The sequence below is a fragment of the Ctenopharyngodon idella genome, chromosome 7 (genome assembly GCF_019924925.1).
Source record: "Ctenopharyngodon idella isolate HZGC_01 chromosome 7, HZGC01, whole genome shotgun sequence".
In the NCBI taxonomy this organism is placed as follows: Eukaryota; Metazoa; Chordata; class Actinopteri; order Cypriniformes; family Xenocyprididae; genus Ctenopharyngodon; species Ctenopharyngodon idella.
The window spans coordinates 3,131,831-3,158,180 of NC_067226.1; the positions used below are offsets into that span (position 1 = coordinate 3,131,831).

A 26,350-nucleotide genomic window follows, 5' to 3' on the forward strand; every position below is an offset into this window, starting at 1 on the left:
ACATCATACCCTCGGGCGGAAGGCACAGCAGATTCCGCCATAGTCGTTGCCTGTGTTGCATAGCGTGTACAGGAATGTGGAGGCGGAGGCATCAAGATAGTGGTGTGATCCGTTTGTTTTGGTGATTTCAACTATCAACAGCATTTACTAGAAATCGCTTACTGCACCTTTAATCATCTAAAATGTCGCTCTCAGCAGCATGGATGGCGTCCAGATGTTTTTTAACAGTATATCACTGCAAAGATATTCCAAACTTCTTTTTACTTCTAAGCAAAAAACAAAAAAGAACTTTGCGGTGAGTTTATTACCGTGGACACTGAAACACATCCAGTCTCTTGTACGTTACATGTGCATGAATGTGAGCACGAGCAATAAGTTGCTGACTGCAGTTCACTTAACGGCCACCGGTGTCATAATAACAATGGTTTCTGAATTCTACATATATCCCTTTTAAGTATTAAGAAAATACTCAAACTTGAATAACTAAGAGTTTATAGTCAGCTATAAGTATAGTCAAAATTCTCTGCCACTCTCCAAGTTATTTCAATTAATTTGAGGAATAAGCGAAAATATGAATATAAACGAGTTGTAAAAAAAAATTAAAGATGTTCATAATATTTCATATTCTATATTTACAAAACTGATGTATTTGAAACCATTTTGATGTTTAGGAACTTAAGTTGATTTTACAAAGAAAATTAAAGATGTTCATAAAAAGAAAAGGTTTAATATTTAGAAATACAAAGTAGTGAAACAACTTTGATGTTAAGAATACTACAAAAATATGAATATAAACGAGTTGTAAAAAAAAATTAAAGATGTTCATAATATTTCATATTCTATATTTACAAAACTGATGTATTTGAAACCATTTTGATGTTTAGGAACTTAAGTTGATTTTACAAAGAAAATTAAAGATGTTCATAAAAAGAAAAGTTTTAATATTTAGAAATACAAAGTAGTGAAACAACTTTGATGTTAAGAATACTACAAAAATATGAATATAAATGAGTTGTTTATACAAAAAATAAAGATATTCATAATACATAAATAATTTAATATTTAGAAAACTCTAATCTGGTGAAACAATTTTGGTATTAAGAAACAAAAAATATAAATGAGTTGTTTATACAAAAAAAGATATTTATAATACAGAAAAGATTTACTAATGTATGAAACTAATGTAGTGAAACCATTTAGATGTTTAAAAATGGAAAGACAATATTTTACAAACAAGCTGTAAGAAACTCTGTATAAGTCTTGTATTATTTTTATATATAGTAAATCTCACCTTTCCCAGGTTTAGTGTCTCATGCGGGTCTGAGAAGGCTGTGAACTCTCGAAGGCTCCCATACATGTTGACATAGCAGGGGCCAAACGTCGGAAGAAAGCCTATATTGTCATCCACTTATTGAGATAAAATGGAGGAGAGCAAGAATTAGACACAGCAGTCACCTCTAGCTTTAGGAGCAGTAAAAATAAATAGCAAATTGTAAATGTGACGAAAATGCTGTATTGTCATATCGCTTGTTGACATAGATTCAGCGGCCAATACGTTTGCCACCTTATCTAAAGACCATGGAAGAAAGCTATAGGCAACTTATAAACTACAAGTACTACAGCCCAACAAAAGGCCAAATCTGACACAGGTGTGATCTACAGGAAGGGTAGCACACATATTTAAGATCAGAGAGACACACATACTGGTGCTGTGGAAGGTCCTGGGAGGGAACTCATCTGAGTGCAGAGGGAAATAGAAGTATTGAATTGAGACACAATGAGGATAGATGAAGTGAATGATGCAGGCAGTGCAGCCGATGCCATACAACCTGACTCGTGCACATGCCTTTATTAATCACGTCTGCACCAGACATAGAGTTAGATTTGCAAACCAAATTCACTCTATGCAGCTCACAAAATACCACAACCAACTGCTAACTGCTAACATAATGAAACCAATTTCAGTTACGCTGAAATATACTACAATTATTTATTTTTTTTCCCCCAAATGCAACAATACTACAATTCTGATCTGTCATACCTCCTTGGCAGTAAAAAAAAAAGAGTAGCTAAAAAACTGTAGTAGTTTGTGTCATCCTTGTCTCTAATTCAGAGTAGAACACAAAAGCCAGTTTAACACAACACTCCCCAAAATGCAGTGTTAATGTCATTCTCTAGTTTCAAATCACATTACTCATATGATGACAATACGAATTGGTACAAAATCAAGACATCAAATCAGCAAGCAAACAACAAGTGTTTTTCTCACTTCAACACTGGAACCAGCACATTACTCAAAAAATGTGACGCCACTCAACATTGAAAATGCAATTAAAAGGTGAAGAATATTTTCTTTTGATGATACGTCATTACAACTATACAAGCTAAACAGACAGAGACTACAAATAAATTACTTCCCAAAAAATGTGGCAAACATTGTGGCACAAGCACTGCTGTGTGAGTGACTCAACATGTCAAGTTCTGGCTCAACCAATGTGATTTTTGGGAAGGACTGATTGTAATAAGCTTTTGCACTGGGAATTGACAAGATGTACCATTTTTCAGCAGTTATGTTTGATGTTGTTAGTTGTGCAGAATTAATACACTTCATCTTTAAATTCTTTAAACAGTTAGTATAGAGCAGTGGTTCTAAACCAGGGAGGGGACCAGGGCCCATGAGGGGACCTCAATAAACTTCCAAAGGGATCTCAAGATGACTCAAAATGATTTAAAATTAGACAAAACAAGCATTAAAATAAACTAAAAGTACTAAAAATCAAGATTAAAAAAAAAAAAAAAAAAGTCTTGGAAAACCTGTATGAGGTAGCCTAATTTTAAAAGTGTGATTTCTAGACTTGGAAAAGCTCTGTGGGCATTTTCAAAAATATTTCAATCATTTGTATCCTTAATCCTTTTGCAGTAAGCTACAAAACGACTTGTGAAGTCATATAAATTCATTGGTTAATAAGAGTGGGAACCCTAAAGAACATTTGGCTCTTAAAACTTCTAGAATTCTGAATTTTAATTGGAGTTGGGGGGTATCTTTGAATGTTGTCGAGGACAATAGGGGGCTTCGGAGTCAAAAAAAGGTTGAGAACCACTGATATAGAGTACAAAAATTGTAAAGCAGGACAGTGACACTCTAGATTCGATACTACCACTTAACAACAGCCTTCAATCAAACTGTATTTTTAAGCTATATTTTTGAGCAACAATTTGTACACTACAAAACAGCCTACCTTCAATATCTCCTCCAGGGGCTGAGATTTTGGACATACATAAGTGTGTAGTGCCAATAACGTCATTGTGGCTGGCACGATCCCTGAGAGAATGAGAATGGGAAGGCATGTAAGATAACATTTTAATCAGAAATAAAGCAATCCATATTAACATATGGTTTCAAACACGTGAAAGAAAAATTTAACTCACCAATCTAAAATGCGTATCCTCATCTTTTCACACATGGATGGAAACTGGAGTGAAAAACAGACTGTTAATAATTCTAATGAAGGACTTGTTAGGTTGTTCTGTGAGGTGAGTGTATGTCCTTTACCCTAATGGGCAGCGTGAGGCTCTGGTTCCACTGAGGGTTGGCGTTTTTCTCCAGAATCTTACTACTGATCTAGAGATATAAAAATATAATATCAGTACCTCTTGAGCAAATTATTAATCCTATAAAGCATGGCATATAAAATACTGTAATAGTCGAAAAAAATTTTTTTTTTTTTTTTTTTTTTTGTATACATTTTATTCAGAGGCCCAAACTGAACAAAACTATCAAATATTTATCCAATAATTTAAACCAATGAGATCTTTATAACACGATAGCAGACTACTTGCATACATTGCACTTAAATATCAGTTCTCACTCTATATCTTTCGATTTTATTGTGGGGGGGGGGACATATCATAGCCTGACGTATCATATTTGATACTCACATTTTAACCAGATTTTTTCTTTTTTTTTTTTAAAAAGATATACACTATATTGCCAAAGGTTTTGGGATGCCTGCCTTTACGTACACATAAACTGTAATGACATCCCATTCTTAATCTGTAGGGTTTAATATGGAGTTGGCCCACCCTTTGCAGCTATAACAGCTTCAACTCTTCTGGGAAGGCTTTCCACAAGGTTTAGGAGTGTGTTTATGAGAATTTTGGACCATTCTTCTAGAAGCGCATTTGTGAGGTCAGGCAGTGATGTTGGCGAGAAGGCCTGGCTCGCAGTCTCCACTCTAATTCATCTCAAAGGTGTTCTGTAGGGTTGAGGTCAGGTGCAGGCCAGTCAAGTTCCTCCACACCAAACTCGCTCATCCATGTCTTTATGGACCTTGCTTTGTGCACTGGTGCGCAGTCATGTTGGAACAGGAAGGGGCCATCCCCAAACTGTTCCCACGAAGTTGGGAGCATGAAATTGTCCAAAATGTCTTGGTATGCTGAAGCATTAAGAGTTCCTTTCACTGGAACTAAGGGACCAAGCCCAACCCCTGAAAAACAACCCCACATAATACTCCCCCTCCACCAAACTTTACACTTGGCACAATGCAGTCAGGTAAGCACCGTTCTCCTGGCAACCGCCAAACCCAGATTCGTCCATCGGATTGCCAGACAGAGAAGCGTGATTCTTCACTCCGTAGAACACGTCTCCACTGCTCTAGAGTCCAGTGCTTTACACCACTGCATCCGACACTTTGCATTGCACTTGGTAATGTAAGGCTTGGAACACCTAAATTTAATGATTTAGAGGGGTGTCCCAACACTTTTGGCAATATAGTGTATGAATAATCAAGTAAACTGCCGTTGCTAGTCCAGTAAATGTTCATCTTGAAATATTACTAAGAATAAAAAAAATGATTCCTACTTTTACTTCATAAAAATCAGTAAAGATTTTGCAGCAAAAAGACACGTATCTCAACCTGAATGGGGACATTTTTTTGAATTATACTAAAAGGCCTTTTGCTTGCTAAAAAGTATAAACTCCTTAAGATGACAAAAGGCATGTAATAGATTCTGAACAACAGCAAAGTTTTGATAATTTATAGGTCATAGAAATTTGCATATCAAATATGGGGTTTATAGGCTTGAGTCCCCATCATTAAACTAGTTACAAAGACAGAAGTACCGTTTTTCCTGCAAAGTTGACCTCCACCAATGGATCCACCAGGTTCTTTCGATTGGTTTCAAAACCAAGGAACTGTTTGACACCATCCATGAGAGCATCATCCACTGTCCGAAGAGGAGAGCACATTAACAGATGCAAACAGAAAACACACATCTACACACAGATGTGTTTGATACTCACTCTGAGGCAGATCTTCTGCCCTGTATACTCTGAGAGTAAATGAGGCGCCCCTCAGGGTAAGACCAGCTGGTCTCAACAGGTTCCCCTCTATATCCTCTTTTTCTTCCAGACCCTCTTTCTTATCCATCTAACACACAGAATTGATGTTTTCAAAAGAATGAGAGAAAACTTCCGATTCGTTAATATCCTGAATCATGCTCGATCTCCCTCTCACTTACCGGAGGTTCATCACCTGCGGCCAGCACAAACATGCTGACCTTCAAATAACCTCTGGCCCCTGCAGAAAGATCATCAGGGTCTGACAGCAGCAGCCATTTCCTGAGAATAGCATGTCCTGTTCAGTGGAATAGAAAAAAAACTATGTGTATAAAACACTTTTTAGCTTCAATTTTAGAGGCAACAAGCTTAATTGAATCTCAAAACTGACTTGTCCAGATCTAGAGGTTTGTTTGTTCTGAGACAATCAAAATAGTGCTTTGGAAAAGAGTAGTTAACATCACATTATAACTATGTGGTACTTACGGTGTTCATTATACACCAAGCCAACATCCAGCTGAAAGAGAAAACACAAAATCAGCACTATTATTAGCAAAGCCTGAAATAACAGAAACATGTCTGCTGAAAATGATAGATCTAAGAAAAAACATGCCTGTGACCAGTAAAGAAAATCAAGATAAAGATATCCTGGAACTCAGTGAAAATGAGAAACCACCAAATGAAGACATGATTAACAAGAGATGGATAGAGGGAAGAAAGATAAGAAATAAGAGCAAAGCTACCTTGAATTCTCCAATGACAGAGTCTTTCCGTAGTGACTTGGAGTCAAATACCTTGAAACGGACATAGATAAGATAACTGCAGGTTTGTGTTAAATAAAAATAACAACAGCATTAATAATGACAATAATATAACTTACGGTTATAAATATAGGTTCATCAAAAAGATCTGAAGGTTTCTCATAGAAGTTTAGAAAGAAAGTCTGAAAGGAAAGAATATATTCATATAATTACATTTCAGCATTTACTCAATTATTTACATTTTTTCTCCCAGAGTGATAAAACAGGAAAAAATAGTTACCTCATCAAAAAATGGATTATTGCCCTTCCTGATGCGTGTTCTCTTCGTCTGTCCTCCAACTGTAACCTTGACAACTGGTTTAATGTTGACACCAGGGAGCTGTCTTCCCTCAATGATGCGCAGCCGTACCTAAAATTAACGTACAATAAATGAATGTTTCTAGACTTTTGTAATCAAAACCACTCAGAAATACATCAGCTAACAATGGCATTAAAGCACTTTTAAACTTATCTTTGGATAAAAACTTTGCTAAATGCCTAAATTGGTAGTTCTCAACTGGTTTTGCAAGTTTTCATCAAATGGTGACCCAGTATCAAAATTCTTCATGATACAAAAACATCCTTAAATTGAAAGAGTGAAATTTTATTATACATTTTATAATAATTATTATCTGTATTATTGTTATTGCTTATAATTATACTTAGTATTAATAATGAAATTCAGCAAGGCTCTACCAAATTAATTTTACTATTGTTTTGTTAGTTGGATTTTAATATTTTTATTTACCTTTTTTCTTTCACAAATCTTTCATTTGAGCTGAGAACCACTGTCTAGTCTAGTCAAAGGTTTCAAAATCTAAATTAAATTCTTGGTTATTCTTGGATCTATTCTGCAATCCAATGTTTAGATGAACAGACTTTCTTGCCTGGAGCAAATGAGCAAGTAGCCAAAATAGCCAAAATAAATGTTTGACTTACTGCACAGTACTTTACATTACCACAAGGTGGCCCTATTTTCAAAGTAGAAGCATAGAGTGAAAATGACAATGGCTAGAGTGGACACTGGACAGTGATTGTCATGTGATACAGATACTGTACATTTAATTAGGTAGTCCATTCTGTACTGAGTAATAAGAAAATTAAACTATTAAACGCTTTTTACAATTTATAGACGTTTTAAGTCTATTAAAGTCTATCTTGTTGTTAGAATCTGCTTGACCGGCACAAATATAAAAAAAAAAATATATAAAAAAAAAGTTATATTGTCAGACGTCTATAGAGACTAGCCACACATGACAAAGCAATTGTAGATTCATAGACACATACAGAGATGCACACCCAAACAAAGATTCATACTCATATACACACCTGGAGGTCCTGGGGTTTGTCAGAAAGGGGGGATTTGTTTCCGTGGCGTTTCTTTTTTTTAAGGCCATGGTTAAAGTTTGGTGGAGCCTTTTTGGGTGGTGCTGTAGGGGCCCCGATGTCCTGCCCCTGTGGCCCTGGAGTAGGTTCAGGCTCCTCCACCACCTCCATCATCAGCATGCTCTCAGTGTCCTCCTCGCCCAAAGTGTCCAATGAGAAAACTGCGCAGTCATATACACAGGTCAAATGAATCACATCGCACAAATGTAATGTCATACTGATGCAGCCCTTAGTTAACAAATATTAGTGAAATCAAAGCAATGAAACTCTTGCATCCTCTAACAGGGAACTCACAGTACATGTGTGTAGGAATGGGACCTATATATTATGTTAGTAGACTGACCTGTAACTGTGTCCAGCTCCACTGGGGTGTGCTGGGCCTCTGGCTGTGGAGGAGGCTGGAAGATGGGTGCCATCCCTGGAGGAGGGATGTAGGAAACCTGCAGGGTTACTGTGGCCTGGCAGAGGAAATACAGATTGAAGATATTTTGACACTTCTCAGAAAGAGTGAAGAAAAGAGCACAAGATCTGCAATGATGCAACAACAATGTAAAAATCAGCAACAAATAACTATTTCCAAAAATAAGTATTTGCTGTAATAAAACTCACAGTTGCAACTCTGATATTTTCTCATCATATCACAGTCTGTCGTCAGTTATTCCTGAATACATTTATTTGTAATCTAGTAGATTTATTATTATTCAAAATGATAGATGTGGGGTGTATTGATCCAGATGGAATTATATTTATTATTCATACGCCTACAGGAAACAAACACATGTAGTGTACATCTCCAATATACAATAACCTGAATATACTAATAGATGATAGATGTACTATCACTATCACAGATTCACAGCACTAATGTATACTATCATACAAAAGTTTGGGCTCAGTAAGAGTTCTTTTTAAAAAAAAAAAAAAAAAAAAAAAAAAAAGGATGCATTAAACTGATCAAAAGTCACAGAGACATTTTTATTTCAGATTAGATTACTATTTCAAATAAATTATGTTCTTCTGAACTTCATCAAAAATGTTTTACAGTTTCCACAAAAATAAGCAGCTGGAATGTTTCAAAATCATCATATTAGAATAATTTCTGAAGGATCATGTGACACTGAAAATTCAGCTTTGCCATCACAGGAACAAATGACATTTTAAAATATATTAAAATAGAAAACAGTTATCTTAAAATGTAATAATATTTCATAATATTACTGTTTTTACTGTATTTACGGTCAAAAAAATGCAGCCTTGGTGAGCATAAGAGACTTCTTTCAAAAATATATTTAAAAAAATCTTACAGAGCCCAAACTTTTGAACAGCAGTGTACTAATAGATTGCCTGTAAACACATACAGGGCCCTGTCTGTTATTCACCACATACACACACACACATTTACATCACAATGCTCATACAATGCTACATACAGTGGCAAGAAAAAGTATGTGAACCACTTGCAGAATCTGTGAAAATGTTAATAATTTTAACAAAATAAGGGAGATAATACAAAATGCATGTTATTTTTTTATTTAGTACTGTCCTGAGTAAGATATTTTACATAAAAGATGTTTACATATAATCCACAAGACAAAAAAAAAATTAGCTGAATTTATTAAAATGACCCCATTCATAAGTATGTGAACCATTGATTCTTAATACTGTGTGTGGTTACCTGGATGATCTACGACTGTTTGTTTGTTTTGTGATGGTTCTTCATGAGTCCCTTGTTTGTTCTAAGCAATTAAACTGAGCTCTGTTCTTCAGAAAAAATCTCCAGGTCCTGCAGATTCTTCAGTTTTCCAGCATTTTTTGCATATTTGAACCCTTTACAGCAGTGACTGAATGATTTTGAGATCCGTCTTTTCACACTGAGGACAACTGAGGGACTCAAACACAACTTTTAAAAAAGGTTCAAACATTCACTGATGCTCCAGAAAAAAAAACATGATGCATTAATAGATGGGGGGTGAAAACATTTGGAATTTGAAGATCAAGGTAAATTGTATTTAATTTGTCTTCCGGGAAACATGCAAGTATTTTCTGTTGCTTCAGAAGGGCAGTACTAAATGAAAAAAAAAAATGATATTCAAGTGAAATAAGAAAAATTTGGACCTCTTCATCCTGTTGAAAAGTTTTCACCCCCCGACTCTTAATGCATCGTGTTTCCTTCTGGAGCATCAGTGAATGTTTGAACCTTTTTTAATAGTTGTGTTTGAGTCCCTCAGTTGTCCTCCATGTGAAAAGATGGATCTCAAAATCATTCAGTCACTGCTGTAAAGGGTTCAAATATGCAAAAGATGGTGGAAAACTGAAGAATCTGCAGGACCTGGAGGATTTTTTCTGAAGAACAGAGCTCAGTTTAACTGCTCAGAACAAACAAGGGACTCATGAACAACCATCACAAAACAAAAAAACAGTCATAGATCATCCAGGTAACCACACACAGTATTAAGAATCAATGGTTCACAAACTTTTGAACTGGGTCATTTTAATAAATTCAGCTATTTTTTTGTCTTGTCGATTATATGTAAACATCTTTTATGTAAAATATCTTACTCAGGACAGTACTGAATAAAAAATAACATACATTTTGTATGATCTCTCTTATTTTGTTAAAATTTTGCACATTTTCACAGATTCTGCAAGTGGTTCACATACTTTTTCTTCTAACTGTACATATACATATTACAATTCAGCAAAAACACATACACCTAATGTTCATTTATTTATTTTTGTCTTATTTATCTCAAAAGATATTAAGCACCTAATCAACCTTCTTCTTTCTGTTGCAAGTCTATCTCTGTTTTCCCTTTTTTTCCTCTTAGTTCATTATTTTGTAGCATTTTGTATCTGTATATTATTGCTAAATGTCAAATTTCTTGAAAAATTACTTGATTTATTACTTGATTTATTATACAAGGTCCTAAATGAAGATGTAGCTTTTTTTGGGAGGGGTGGGAAAGAAAAGCTAAATGCTGGAGTTGTTTTTGAGATTAGACCGGCGTCAGGGTGATACCTTATAAAGTACTTTCCTGAAATTATTTCCGGATTCAGCTATTTCAAGAGAACACGGATGCAAAGGAGCTAAGAAAACCAACTCCACCTTTCCCTCTACTTCTTTTCGTTCTCTGTCGCCCAACGTCAACCTACACGCATACTTAACCACACAATTCCAGGAAGTGGCACTCTGTTGTGTAAGAAATAGCCTTGTAGTATTTCTTCAAAATATATTTTCTTAAATTACATGAGGGACAGGGGTGACATGAGTTTGAGATTCAAGTGAGGTACAGACTGTGGTAGACATGAACCTGGGATGTTGCTACCAACAATGAAGGTCCAGGCTGCATGTAGTTCCATCATTCAACTTAAACATAAACGTGATAGACAATGTAAAATGAAATGTGAAGACAAACAGAGAAACACACCCCTGTGCTGTTCCTTTTGGTGTCTACCAGGGACACAGTGAAATTAGCAGCTAGGTTTGGAGAGTTGAGCACATCTCGAAGAGCTACTCGACACTCCCCCAGAAACCTGTGAAGATACACAAAGGGCTTAACAACTGTCATGCTATTTAAAGGTGAGGATTAACAATCTGATGCCAAGAAATAAAAATACACACACAGACATGTCTGGTTCGCTATTTTTATGGGGACTCTCCATAGACGTAACAGTTTTTATACTGTACAAACTGTATATTCTATCCCCCTACACTAACCCTACCCCTAAACCTACCCATCACAGAAAACTTTCTGCATTTTTACATTTTCAAAAAAAACTCATTTAGTATGATTTATGAGCTTGTTTACGCATGGGGACCTCCATTTAGGTCCCCACAAGTCTGTGCGCATTCAGGTCCCCACCAGGATAGAAAAACTTGTACAGACACACACACACACATACAGAGACAGACAAACAGTTACTAAAGTTAAAACAATTGTGACACATGACTAGGCATCTGACCCTGAGTGACAGATTTTTCAGTGTCTGGCCAGCTTTTCTAAAAATTGCTGTTCTTCTGTTGCTTTCTGAGGCTCAGATAAGGTTTGAAAGGAAAGAGAAGACATGACAAACCACCCTGAGTCACTTCCTGGGCATTCCCCTCAATCCAATTGGCTTTTCCTTCCTTTTCTTTCCCTCTTCTCCTATTACTTTATTCCATCATTAAAGTGACAATATTTCACCCAAAATTCTGTTATGCTAACATGTGACCGTGGACCACAAAACCAGTCATAAGGGTCAATTTTTGAGATGTATGCATAGCTGAATAAATAAGCTTTAAGGATAGGATAGGACAATATTTGGGCGAGATACAACTATTTGAAAATCTAGAATATGAGGGTGTAAAAAAAATCGAAATATTTAGAAAATCGCCTTTAAAGTTGAAGTCCTTAGCAATGCATATTACTTACAAAAAATTAATTTTTGATATATTTACATTAGGAAATTTACAAAATATCTTCATTGAACATGATCTTTACTTAATATCCTAATGATTTTTGGCATAAAAGAAAAAATGATCATTTTGACCCATACAATGTATTTTGGCTATTGCTACAAATATACCCATGCAACTTATGACTGGTTTTGTGGTCCAGGGTCACATATAGTATTCACTGACACTATTATCATCTCTGTTATATATTTGTGTGTAAGCATTTATTAAGTATGTAGTGTATCACATTCACATGACATTTTGAGCTTATGAACAGTCTATAAATTATAAATAAATTTTACTAGGTCTAACATTGATGTTAACATTAAGAGTTAAAAGACAAAACACAATTTCAGGTCTAACGATGAAAAAAGATTAATTAATTAGAAAAAAAGAATATTAGAAAAATTAAGCGAAAGTGACACAGGATGAAACTACATTTTAAAATACATTTAAATAGAAAACAATTATTGTAAAGTATAATAATATTTCACAAAATTAGTTATTACTGTATTTTTGATTAAATAAATGCAGCCTTGGTGAGAATAAGTTATATAGCTTAGAAACTAAAAATGTAAAAGTGTCAGAGTGGGATTCTGAAGTAGACTCAAAGACTGTAAGATGTACTATAGATACTAATGTGATAATATAGAGTGTAAAGTCTATGAATTTAAAAAGCTCATTAGGATGACATTCACTACCTTTATAGATGTACAAAATGGCCTAAAAGATTTAGTATGTCCTACAGTATATCTGTCACGATTGAGTCAACTGCACCAGATCTCCCGAACCGCCGGAGGGAGCCGTCACCGGAGTATTAGTTGACATTGGACTTCATTTCCCATTCACCCACATACCTGGGACTGATTACGCTTGCACCTGCCAACAATCATCTCCACGCACTCTCACTATAAAGCTCTCACTCACACTCAGTCTTTTGCGAAGTCTTGATTAGCCACGGTTGTTATTTCTGAGCGGTTTATTCCTGATTGTTGTTTTGTTGCTGACTTGGACTATACTTTGGATTGTGATTCTTGCTGCCTGTCCCGACCTCTGCCTGTTCATTGTTTACCCCTGCCTGCCGCCTGCCTTGACCCTTTGCCTGTTACTGTTTATGCTGTCTGCCGCCTGCCATGACCCTCTGCCTGTTTCCTGGTTTATGTCATCTGTATTGTCTGAGTTACTGAATAAACTGCAAATGGATCAATACACTTCTGACTCGTCACAATATCAGCCTAATTTCATGGTGATTAAATACAGAAAAAGGCCAGTTAGAAACCATTTCTGGTCATGAGGAGGATGTGGCTGTTTACCACATTCTGCACTTATGCCACTAGTCATTTAAACAATGGTGCATTCCATAAATTCTACAGCTCTCCCAACTGAATTGTTAAGCAATTGTTTCATGTTGGCAGATAAGTTGCTTTTGCGTAATATTCTGAGAGACACATTCTTACATTCTCATGAACCGAAAGAAAAAAGATGAGAGAGAGAGACCTTACCTATTTCTGCCCATTTTCTCATGGTCCTTGACAACAACATGAAGCTCTGCTGCAGAATCTAAAGGAACTCCCTTCAAGTCCCACTCAAAGCCCTGGAAGAAAGAAAAGGGAATGATGGAAAAGAAAGAGAATAATGACTTGGAAATTTATAAAGCTCATTATGGTAACAACAAGTGTTAGTGTTTAACTCAGTTAGATGTAAGAAGCAATTTACCAACCTCGTTCCAGACAGGATTGACATTATTTTTGATGACTTTGGTCTTCTTTTTTGTCCCTACAAGAACATGAAAAAAGGAAGAGTACAGTCAGTGTGTTTGTCATTAAGAGATATGCACTACTGTTCAAAAGTTTCAAAATAAAAGAAAGATTTGAAAAACTATTTGAGCAGGGAGACATCTTTTCGGATCGGGGCATATGAGGACAGTGTAACTGACGTAATTTTCTGCAGTGGCTGGCCTCCAATAAATCCGTGATGAAAATGTTTTAGTGAGAGGAAGATGGACAATGGGTACTAACTTCCACCTGACAAATACAGATGAAAGATTTCCACAGGGACACAGATTAGGCTTGACATTGAGCCTGAATTGGTGAAGGACAATTTATAGCTGATCTAATGAGCAGACACACATTGTGTGTTTGAGACCTCTTGCTACATACAGTAGTCACATGCACAAACAAGTATACCAACAGTATGGTATATCTATTGTATCCATGCAAATCACCACTGGTCTGTCACGCTATAAAGTGTTTTAGGAGGAGTTTCCTGTTTTGATTGTAGATGTCAAGAGGTGTGAATAAACCAAAAACAATCTCCTTTTGTAGATATTCCCTCAGTGGCATTGTGGGAAAACTCTCTTCGCCTTCCTGAAATAGACGTGGAGCCAGAAGAGGACAACAAAAGATTGAGGAAAAAGGCAAACACTGGCATGCTGTGACATCCTTAACCAGAATGCGATGGAAACTGACTGGAAAGTAACCATCTAACCCTCAAAGTCTTGGGCTTTTTTGGTGTAGAATTCAAAAACACATTAGATTATAGTTGATGGGTGGAGACAATCTGAGTAATAGCCAGGAAACCGGACCTTTGATAAGTATGAGTTAAAAATAACAAGACTGAGATATCTTCATAAACCCGACACAGAAGGCAGCAACACAGAAGGCACAATCCATATACAATGTAATGTACTAATCAATGTCATCAGTACATGTTAATACCAGTTACACTTTTATTAACTTATTATATTTTTAAAATTAGCCTTCACCTTTTTTGACTGGGTCTGCCTTGATTATGAAGCATTATACTTGTCAGTCATGTATTTGTATTATATTTCACGTTTTGGTGTATAACTCCATTGCTCTTTACTCATCTTTTCGAAATGTATGTGTGACGCGTCAGTTGAAGATATCTATGAAGTCGCTGCAGATCTTAAATAGTATTTAGACTAGTCAAATGTATAGATATATCTCGAATTGAATTTCTTACTAGCAATTATAATTGCAGATATCTCTAATTATCATTGTGACTAGTCAAATTATAATTATGACTCCTCAAAAATACAATTGTAACTACCTAAAATATATTTATGAAAAGTCAGACCATAATTGTATATGCCAATTTCATCTGCCATAGTGTGAGCGCTCTGTGGACTGTGTGAAAAAGGTTTCTGTTTACAACGTGTTGCATTGTAGCCAATCACAGGCCTGTTTGTTGAGCGTATGAATGCAATGGCCAATCATAGGTGTTTAAAGGAACACTATGTAGCGGTTAAAAAAAACAAACATGTATTTTGCAAAAGAACATTACTTTGGGTGTGCTTCGAATATGGTTATCCTACTGCTCATAAAACATTCACTACTAGGCTGAAAGGGTTAGTTCACCCAAAAATGAAAATTCTGTCATTAATTACTCACCCTCATGTCATTCCACACCCCAAGACCTTCGTTCATCTTCGGAACACAAATTAAAATATTTTTGATAAAATCCGATGGCTCAAGACAGGCCTCCATTGCCAGCAATGTCACTGAACCTCTCAAGATCCAAAAAGGTACTAAATACGTCATTAAAACAGTTGACGTGACTACAGTGGTTCTACAATAATTTTATGAAGCGACGTGAATACTTTTTGTGAATAAAAAAAAAAATAAAAATAACAACTTTGATCAACAAGTCCTTCTCTTCCGTCTGGGCCTCTGACGTGCACTCACGAAAGCACTACAACGCATGCGCAGGAAGATGACGTAGAAGCCGGCATTCTGACATAAGACCTGGAAGCGCGGCACAGTGTTTGCAAGCAGAGGAAGACGCGCTGTATGTAAGCTATTGAATTCTACATTGATTGTGCTTTAGGTCTTGGTGTAGTGTTTAAAATGGTGCTAAAATGTGCATTTACTGGATTCCCGAAACCGCGAGAAACGAATAAGAGTACGTAAAAGTGCCTTACCAAAGCCGCGAAATGAATGGCTTATCTTTCACCATTTCCCATCGAATTATTCTGAGCGACTGAAGCTATGGCTGCTGGCTGTTCATCAGGACGTTGATTTACCACTTCGATATGTCAACAAATGAATTTTTCACCAGACGACTTCAAACCAGGTCAAGGAAACACTCGACGACTTCTGAAATCAACAGCTGTGCCCAGTCGAAGACTGTTTATGTACAGAACGCTTCTTCCTCTGCTTGCAAACACAGTGCCGCACTTCTGGGTCATTTGTCAGAACGCCGGCTTCTACATCATCTTCCCGCGCACGCGTTGTGGTGCTGTCATGAGCGCACATCAGAGGCCCAGACGGAAGAGAAGAACTTGTTGAACAAAGCCTTTATTTTTATTTTATTTTTTTGCGCACAAAAAAGTATGCTCGTCGCTTTATAAAATTATTGTAGAACAGCTGTAGTCACGTCAACTGTTTTAACAACTTCTTTAGTACCTTTCTGCATCTTGAGAGGTTCAGTGACATGGCAATGGAGGCCTCTCTGAGCCATCGGGTTTTATCAAAAATATCTTAATTTGTGTTCCGAAGATGAACGAAGGTCTTAGGGGTGTGGAACGACATGAGGATGAGTAATTAATGAGAATTTTCATTTTTGGGTGAACTAACCCTTTAAGAGATAGAACCAGTTTACATGGAAAGGATCTCAAGCTGACTAGCAAAAGGTGTTACTGTAGCTAATAGACATGGCACTTTATTGAAAATAAATTCCAGCACAGCGCTACAACAAACCATAATGAACTGAGCCTTCACAATAGATAATGCTTCACAATGAACTACACATGGAACTTTATCTGTTCAATGAAATACCTTACTCACCTGTTGAGTAATAAAAACACGGTCTCCGCGTTGCTTTTACAACATTTCAAACCCCTCAGTACTCGCTAGGGGTGTAACGGCACATGAATTCGTCCCGAACCATCATGGTTCAGTGCATTCAGACGACAAACACAATAACTCCAATCCAGAAGGGGAAGCGTCGAAGTAGCCAGACTTTTCTCTTTTTATGGATATGACGAGACGCGCACGGGCGAGTGGCGTATTTTGTTACTGCTTTTTTATTTAATATTTTTTAATGCAATGCTTACTTATTTAAACTATATTTAAAGGCTACATGCTAATGTTTTAATGTATTATTTATGAATAGCATTAATAATCAAATATTTTAATGTATTTAATATTTTTATTTTCAAATAGTTAAATAAGAAAATAAAATAGTTGCAATAGTGTTCTCTATGGTACCGAAACAGAGGTACAGAGAACTGTAAAATTTTACTGCTATTGGTACTGGCCACTGAAATTTTGGCATTGTGACAACACTAGTTTGTATTAAACACAATCTAGATCTCATCTCTGGATGCAGGAGATACTGATGCCATTTCAGATTTGCCATTTTGTCACTCAGTTAAAGTTGGTTGTCAGCAATGGCAACAGCCTACGTTTCTCTGTACAAAGTCTCATGCTGTATCTCTCTCTTGCGCAGTCTGCATATATTGTTGCTTACTCAGAGCTCAAACTAAGGACTCTGGCAGTTGGACCAGGAGGATAATTTGCGCCTGTGATGTCTATAAATGGAGATGGTATTTGATACCGTGCCTGAGGAAAAAAACACTTACTGCAGCTACTTGTATGTCTTCCAGTCCCATCCCCTCTCCCTAACATTCACATACACCGGAAGACATACTGTACACACACACAAACATAATTAAGAAAACACAAGATTGTTCTGATTAGAATAGAATCAGACTAGTTAGTAAAGTGGCAGCAATCTGAAAATAAAACCAAAGATGCTCATCTATAGAATTATTAGAACAAAGTAAAGGGAAAAACAAAAAATAAAAAGGTGACCCCAAATGTCACAACTACAAGCCCTAAAGCCATGACCTACTCTTTGTTCAAGTCAGAATAAAGGCCAGGACACATAATTTTCCTTCAATTGTTTGGTGTCTTTGTTTATAGAGTGGATAGAGTGACTCAGTATCTGTTTCTGACAGAATGAGGGGAAGCCTTTACATCACATGACAAAGAGGTGGAAAAAGAGATGACCCTCAGTAATGATACGGAAGTTCACAACTGTTATACACTATCGGTCAAAAGTTTGGAAACATTAGTATTTTTAATGTTTTAGAAAGAAGTCTTTTCAGCTCTTCAAGGCTTAATTTATACAGAAAAAATACAGAAAAAAACCCAGAAATATTGTGAAACATTATTACAATTTAAAATAATGGTTTTCTATTTTAATATACTTTAAAATTTAATTTATTCCTGTGATCAAAGTTGAATTTTCAGCATCATTACTCCAGTCTTAAGTGTCACATGATCCTTCAGAAATCATTCTAATATACTGATTTATTAAATCAGTTAAAAGTTAAAAATAAAAGTTAAAAACAAAATAACAGCATTTATTTAAAATATAAATCTTTTTTAACAATATACACAGCCGTTCAAAAGTCTGGGGTCAGCAATTTTCTTTCTTTCTTTCTTTCTTTTTTTTTTTTTTTTAAAGAAATGTATACTTTTATTCAGCAAGAATGTGTTAAATTGATAAAAAAAAAAAAAGTGATAGTAAAGACTTATATTGTTAGAAAAGATTTCTATTTTGAATAAATGCTGTTCTTTTTAACTTTTTATTCATCAATGAATCCTGAAAAAATTATCGCACGTTATAAAAAATATTAAGCAGCACAACTGTTTCCAACATTTATAATAACTGAGTATCAAATCAGCATATTAGAATGATTTCTGAAAGATTATGTGACTGAATACTGGAGTAATGATGCTGAAAATTCAGCTTTGTATCACAGAAATAAATTATATTTTAAAGTATATTAAAATAGAAAACCATTATTTTAAATTGTAATAATATTTCACATTATTACTGTTTTTTCTGTATTTTTGATCAAATAAATGCAGGCTTGATGAGGAAGAGCAACTTCTTTCTAAAACATTAAAAATACTAATGTTTCCATACTTTTGACCGGTAGTGTATATGACAAGCTATGAAATAACGTGCATGGAAAAGGGGGTTTAAGGAATCTTTCCAACAAAATTTAAATAAATGTAATGAACAAAAATGAATAAACAAAGTAACAAGAGAATGAATAAACAAACAAACAAATGAACAAATCAGTGTTAATGTTAACTAAAACTTGTTAACTAAAACAAAAGTATTAAAAATGGTTTAACTGAAATAGTTTAAATAAAATCAAATATAAATATTAGATGGAAAACTTAAATGACTAAAACAAATTAACTGAAATGAAAGTAAGTTTTAAAATAATTAAAACTGAAATAAAAATAGAAATAATAGAAATAGAAATATAACAAAAGACAAACACAAAAAACTAAAACTTAAACTAAAATTAAAATGAAAACTAAAATAAAAAATAAAAGCTAATTCTAAATATTAATGAACACTATAATAATGCTAAAAAACACTGAAACGAATGAATGAATGAATGAAGATATTGAAGATATTGATAACAGATAACCAAATTAGCGTTGCAAAAGTATGCAACTCTCTTTGTAAAAAAAAAAAAAAAAAGTATCCACATGAAATTTAGAAAATCTGTTTTCCTTGATATTGACCAAAACAGTTTGCCAAGATAATGATCACCAGTGATCTGCTAAATAACACAGGCAGGAACTGCATTGTTTCTCTGAGCATCCTGCAAAAGCATATCAGAAAATAACTAAATGAAGTCATACTCAAAACAAACCTCAACTTTATTAACTTAATATTTATTAACTTAATTATAATCATATGATTTTGTTGATTGTAATAATTGTGAATCAAATGGGATCATGATATAAGAAAGAAATTGAAGGATTTTGTTGCCATGGAAACTTGGAATACAAAAACACTTCAAGCTCATCAATCCCACACGCTCACAAACGCATGTTCCTGTACATCCCTGTGCTAGAACAGGAAGCATGGAACAATGAGAGGAACTGCCACTCAGTTTGCAAGGTAGTCTACAAGTGTACGTTACATTCATTCATTCAACACAAGAACTTATACAATTTTTAACAGAGCTCAGATCTATCCAGAAATCAAGATTATCTAGCATTTTCCAGTGATGGCATCACTCTGCAATTGACTATAATTATCTATTAATCTATCTAGAGCAAAGTTATCAAAACATTTGTCATATACTTGGCAGAAATCTGCTATCTTTACCTCTCAAAAATCAATGTCAGATTGACAACTCTACAGGAAATTATTTCAACATTAATTGTGTAAAATAAATTGTTAGTAAGGGTGAACACTTCCAAAATTCTGCTCCCGTGTTCCTATTCCAGTTTGAAATTAAAATTCCTGATAATTTAACATAAGCATCCACAATTAGCATCCATCTACCCTGAAAGAGTCTTAAAGACTGAATTCTGAAGATCTTACTTCTTCATGCCCCTAAAAAAGCCGGTCAATCATGTTTTTGGTGTCAATTCTTACCTCTGAAAGTGATGCTAGCAAGTGGGTCACTATGCCTCTCCCCCTTTTCTACATTTCTCAAGTTGGTTGCCCTCTGTAGCAAACACCTCAACATGCTGCCTTGATGGCCAAACTCTCCAACAAGAAACAGGCCAAACTACCATCAGACTACAGAAGAGGGACAGATCCCGGCAGGCAGGACCCCCGCAAAAGTTGCTCTGAAGATAAATGCGTCTTGTGATCTTTAGGTCCAAAGCTGAAGTTGAGCGTGATATCCAGAATGGAATGTATCAGGAGTTGCATAAGCTCACCACTATCCTGAGAAAATCAATTTTTGTCCTTGATAAGGCGTCTGAATTGATAAACGAGTCTCGCAATCTTCCCTTACGAGCGCTTCTTACATGTGTACACAGAGACTGTCATGTAGGAACTTGTGGAGCCAAGCTTACTCTGGACCACACTTTCCTCTCCAGTGACCCAGCCCATAACTCAAGAGGAAATTTAAACATTTCCTGCAGCTTGTTCTTCTCTCTCCTCATCTATCTTTTCTCTTGTGCTATTTTACTTTTCTTTATATATAAAAACCTTAAAGAATATAAAATCTCTTTAAGTTTTAAAAAATTGCATAATGCAGTGATCCACATCTTGTAACAATTAATGTAAGCAAAGGTATTTAGGGATTTAATGGTACCGGTAATAGCCATCAATAATAAAATCCACTTATTTAGGTACTTATGCACATTAGTTTATCATAGAGAGTTATTATATTATGTCAGTACTACTATACTTCTCAGTCTCTATGGTCTCTGTGTAGGCTTGTTACTTAGCTGACATTTCCAGGCGAGGAGCACCACCTACTGCCATGACTCAGTCAGATTACTGAAGCCTGAATCCTCATCTCCCTGAATCTTAAAGCTTGTTTTGTTTTAAGTTAAAATACTTTCAACTATCTTTAATATGTAGAGACAACTATAAGTTGATTTAGCTGAAAAAGAACACACCTTTATAGAGCCTCCTATAACCAGCATGACACAGCAAGAGTGGCTAAGCCAATGGTGTAAGTTTGGGGAGAGACTCTCTGTTTGTTCGACCAATAGCAGATGGAGGGAATGTTCACGAAAGTGTGGTCTTATTTTTGCAATACAGTTTGTTCATGCTATCCTACACTACCATTGAGCTTACATCATCAATCCATAAAAAATGCTGATATGGATTAAGATGTTATGCTAAATTTACACTTCAAGGGTGGCACAGAAGTGCTTCTGAAGTGGCATTTACGTCTGGCTTTTATCCACCATTGCGTCTTTACACTTACACAAGCACAGACCAGCCTTAAAGGGTTAGTTCACCCAAAAATGAAAATTCTGTCATTAATTACTCACCCTCATGTCATTCCACACACGTAAGACCTTTGCTCATACTCGGAACACAAATTAAGATATTTTTGATGAAATCTGAGAGGTTTATGACTCATCCATAGACAGCAATATAATCAACACTTTCAAGGTCCAGAAAGGTACTAAAGACATCATTAAAATAGTTGATGTGACTGCAGTGGTTCAACCTTAATGTTATGAAGCAACAAGAATACTTTTTGTGCGCAACAACAAAAATAACAACTTTTTTCAAAAATATTCACTTACGCTGTTTACTTCAGCAGTACGACGCATGCGTGTGATGCTGATGCAGGAGCCGGCCAATAATGAGTCAGCGTTCTGACGTAGAACCTGGAAGTGCTGAATGTAAACAGCATATGAAAATGACACGGAAGAGAAGATATTGTTGAATAAAGTCATTATTTTTGTTTTGGTTTTTCCCACAAAAAAGTATTCTTGTCACTTTAGGGTTGAAATTAGGGTTGAACCACTGCAGTCACGTTGACTTTTTTAACAATGTCTTTAGTACCTTTCTGGACCTTGAAAGAGGTGGTTTAACTGCTGTCTATGGAGGAGTCAGATACCTCTCGGATTTCATCAAAAAAATCTTAGTTTGTGTTCCAAAGATGAACAAAGGTCTTACGGGTGTGGAATAACATGAGAGTGAGTATTTAATGACAGAATTTTCATCTTTGGGTGAACTAACCCTTTAACTCGGCTGTGTAAAGACGTCTAAAGATATAGGAATGATTTACAGGAGATTTAGTCAAAACAGGTCTTTAAAACCTCAGCAATAAAAGATGCAATAACAAAACAGTGCGGATCAAACCAGTAAAACTGAGAACACACAATTATAAAACACACATATTGGTCTAATATTATGATTTACTGTAGCACTTTAATATAGCCATCTCTGATTGTGCCTGCTGGTATATGATTGCCTCATGACTACAACAACTACAAACCATCTATTGAGCAAACAAACTGCATTCCCCAAGAAACACAGAGGGTACAGAGGGTATAAACCCTGAGGGTGACTAAACTCCTACGTGTGTCTTTGAGAGATTCAGGTCAATGTACTTGATTAAGAGAAAATATTGCACAGACAGCTGTTTGGTTAACCAGGATCAGAAATATACAGTTCAAAAGTTTGGGGTTGGTAAGATTTTCAATGTTTTTGAAAGAATGCTCTTATGCTTTTTGGCTGCATTTATTAAAAAGATACAGTAAAAACAGTAATATTATGAAATATTACTACAATTTTAAAAACTGTTTTCTATTTTTATATATTTATTGTATTCCTGTGATAGAAAAGCTGAATTTTCAGCATCATTACTACAGTCTTCAGTCTCATGATCCTTCGGAAATCATTCTAATATGCTGATTTGGAGCTCAAGAAACATTTCTTATTATTGTCAATGTTAAAAACAGTTGTGCTGCTTAATATTTTGTGGAAACCATATTCAATTTTTTCAATATTGTCTTTACTGTCACTTTTGATCAATTTAATGCATGCTTGCTAAAAACAAAAACAAAACAAAAAAGCATTGATTTCTTTTTTAAAAATCTTACTGACTTTTGAATGGTAGTGTATTTTTTTTTTTTAAATATGATGTTTTTGTCTTAATATTATAGTATCATCAAGATGATACTATTTACAAAAAAAGAAAAAGAAAACAAAGAAACCAACCAACAGAACACCTGGCTGACATAAGAGGAGCCTCTCTGATCCATCTCATGAATTATGGGCCCCTAAAAGCTTTGAACGTAAAGCAAACAGGAGCCCCACATTGAATCAAACTGTGATGACATAGCATCTCTTAGAAACACAGAGCAGCTCTGCAGCACTCATTCAAACACGCATATTCCAAGTGCAACAGGACACCCATAAATATACACAAGAGAGAGAGAGACTGCAACTGCTTTTCCAATAATAGCACGCTTGATGGAATGTGGAAAGTAGGAAGACTGACAACAAGGCAGTGAAAGAGAGAGAATAACTGTGATTGTGCAGAAAAGAAAATGCCATTCTAGGCAAACTCTCTCTACAACATATTTTATATAAAACCCCTTACTAATTTACCCTGGTCTGGCTCCTACCTTCATAAGTGACGGTGCAGTAGGCATCGCTAATGTCCTCATCATGCGTCAGCACATTTCCGGCACACAGGATAAACACACGCAACATGGGTGGACAGTGGTTACAGCAGGGTCAGCTCAGCTACTAGTAACACTTGAGAATCACAATACAGCTCACCGTGGTCCGCAGAGATGGACCACTAGGGGTGTGTCAGGGACCCAAATATGTCCCAAAGAATCACTCTGGTTTACCCTCCAAGATAGAAAATGAAAAGAGATGACAGGAAGGAGAGAGAGTAGAGAGAGGTAGATAGAAAGAGAGAAAAGCTCTGCAATAAACTGCGCATAGGACAGCAGTCTGTTGGGACTGTAGCTGGTGTGGTTGCTGCCCCACCTCCTGGCAGCTTGCACACACTGGCTCTAATGCCCCTGACTCATATACACACTGCCCTTTCAATCACAGACTGCAGCTCCTCTTAAAGGCACAGGATGCTTTTGGTCAGCACCTGTTAAAGCAACTGTGACTCGCAAGTTTTGGAGAGATCACTTCTCCTGCTGCTGTCTATGTCTCAAGTAAATCTTCCTTTAAAAAGCATTGAAGATCTCATAAATAGATTTTAACATTAATAACAATGCTATTAGGCCAATAAATTATTGTTTACAATACAAAATATTTTTAGCAGGGTTGTATACTTAAAATTTCAGTCATGCAAGCAAGAATGGTTTGACAGCGCCAATGGCCAAAAACATCCACAATTTTTCTGAGACTATTAACAATGTGTGATTTCAATTTAAACAATTGAATTTGAGTATATTAACATTTCTTACAAACACGAAGCCATCCATTCATTCTCCAAACCACTTGTCCTCTGTAGGGCCACTGGAAGCAGAGACATTATTTCTAACACAGCGCTACATTAGTGTAGCGACTAAATTTTAGCATTAATTTTTATTATTTTAAATGCATTAAATAGCTTGTTCTTGTAACGTGTATATTTTGTTTTGGTTTGGTTCTGTTTCTGTTCCCTGCATGTGTATGTTCACATAGTTTCCTTGTGTGTACAAGTTAATCACTAAATAAAGGGTTAGTTCACCCAAAAATGAAAATTCTGTCATTAATTACTCACCCTAATGTCATTCCACACCCATAAGACCTTCAGAACACAAATTAAGATATTTTCGATGAAATCTGAGTGCTGTCTGACTCCTCCATAGACAGCAATTTAACCACCCTTTTCAAGGTCTAGAAAGGTACGATCACCAAGATAGCTGGAGCCGTTTTCTACCATGGACCAAGTATGCACAGAACTCTCTACTTCCAGTGCATACTTGGCTACCAACCGCCCCTGTTTCCCTGGTCAGGTGAGCTATCCAACGTTCCAGCTATCCATCATTGATTCCAGGAGAGCAAGAGGGTCTGGGACTCAGTTCACATCCACCTACAGAGGGAAAAAGGCCAGAGGAAAGATCCTGGTTCACCTTATATCGTCTCTTGTGTTTCAATAAACTCTGTTTGGATATTACCTGTGTTTGCATTCTTTTGTTACGTGACAATTACAACATTATTTTTTAAATTATGTGGGTTTTCTCATCCACTATTGACACTCAATGGTTGGTGCGAGATGCATTCTCTATGTGTGCCTGGCTTTCTCAAGTCCGCACAGGTCACCTCTTGGTGCATTCTTAATAAAATGGTCGGAGCAAGAACATTTGAATTTTGTTCAGTACTTGTAACAGTACTTGGGCAGCGACTAATAACATTTCACAAGAACACAAGTACAGACAAGAATGCATATTGAGAAATGGCCTTGTTAAAGTGGACGGCATAGCTGATTGCATCACTGCAGCGCGACAAAGGCTATCCCAATTCAAAGGCTCCTTCAAATGCAGCCAACAAATGTGGCCATTGTTTCCTGTGAAATGAAGGATATACAACTGATCATCCGCGGCCTTGCCTGCCACACAATTTACTCATCTGAAAAATTTAGAAATTTCCAGATTACACTTTTAAATGTAAGTACTGGGTTTCAATTAACTCAAATAATCTAATGTATGTAATAATACAAATAAAAAAATTCAATAAAAGTTCAAATGTTGACTTATATGTTACCAACATATAGTTATAGTTATATACTGTAGTTCTTCTCTATATTATGTGGAATTATGCACTCATCCCAGATGATGTGACCCTGGCAGAAGCCTTACCATGGTCTCTACTGTGGCAGGCTGGCAGCCTATCCAGGTCCAGCAGCACCACCAGGGTTTCCCTGCTCAGCTCAATAAACGTCTACATACAAATGTTTTCTTCCAATCTGTTTTATATACTGTTAATTTAAACGTTTATTTTGTTTTTCTGATCTTGAATGTAACTTATCTTTTTAAATAGTTGTAAAAAGTACTGTAAGTAAAAATGTATAGAACAATTTATTGTTTCATTTTCAAATTAATTGAAATGACAAAAAATGTACAAAATACTTTTATTTTTCATTTACAAATTTTAACTTGCATTACAAAA

At 35.8% G+C, this 26,350-nt stretch overlaps 1 protein-coding gene across 11 annotated transcripts in view; it reads right to left on the bottom strand.

Moving 5' to 3' along the window:
• dysf (dysferlin, limb girdle muscular dystrophy 2B (autosomal recessive)) overlaps positions 1 to 24,256 on the bottom strand; it is a 95,575-nt gene extending 71,319 nt beyond the window's left edge. For 6 of the 11 annotated variants that reach the window (XM_051899606.1, XM_051899613.1, XM_051899609.1 and 3 more), the window contains exons 1-18: positions 20,402 to 20,843; positions 13,680 to 13,735; positions 13,462 to 13,553; positions 10,953 to 11,058; positions 7,868 to 7,982; positions 7,468 to 7,685; positions 6,380 to 6,508; positions 6,219 to 6,281; positions 6,082 to 6,132; positions 5,825 to 5,855; positions 5,521 to 5,636; positions 5,303 to 5,429; positions 5,123 to 5,226; positions 3,554 to 3,622; positions 3,430 to 3,473; positions 3,240 to 3,322; positions 1,705 to 1,737; positions 1,292 to 1,407 (exon numbers count right to left, since the gene is read on the bottom strand). In XM_051899606.1, coding sequence (XP_051755566.1) covers positions 1,292 to 1,407; positions 1,705 to 1,737; positions 3,240 to 3,322; positions 3,430 to 3,473; positions 3,554 to 3,622; positions 5,123 to 5,226; positions 5,303 to 5,429; positions 5,521 to 5,636; positions 5,825 to 5,855; positions 6,082 to 6,132; positions 6,219 to 6,281; positions 6,380 to 6,508; positions 7,468 to 7,685; positions 7,868 to 7,982; positions 10,953 to 11,058; positions 13,462 to 13,553; positions 13,680 to 13,735; positions 20,402 to 20,495 — 1,647 coding nt within the window. In that variant the 5' untranslated portion in view covers positions 20,496 to 20,843. Of the gene's footprint in view, positions 1 to 1,291; positions 1,408 to 1,704; positions 1,738 to 3,239; positions 3,323 to 3,429; positions 3,474 to 3,553; positions 3,623 to 5,122; positions 5,227 to 5,302; positions 5,430 to 5,520; positions 5,637 to 5,824; positions 5,856 to 6,081; positions 6,133 to 6,218; positions 6,282 to 6,379; positions 6,509 to 7,467; positions 7,686 to 7,867; positions 7,983 to 10,952; positions 11,059 to 13,461; positions 13,554 to 13,679; positions 13,736 to 20,401; positions 20,844 to 23,856 lie in introns of those variants that run through there. The other 5 variants (XM_051899612.1, XM_051899607.1, XM_051899614.1 and 2 more) reach the window with 3 other exon arrangements.
• Positions 24,257 to 26,350: the final 2,094 nt, after the last annotated feature.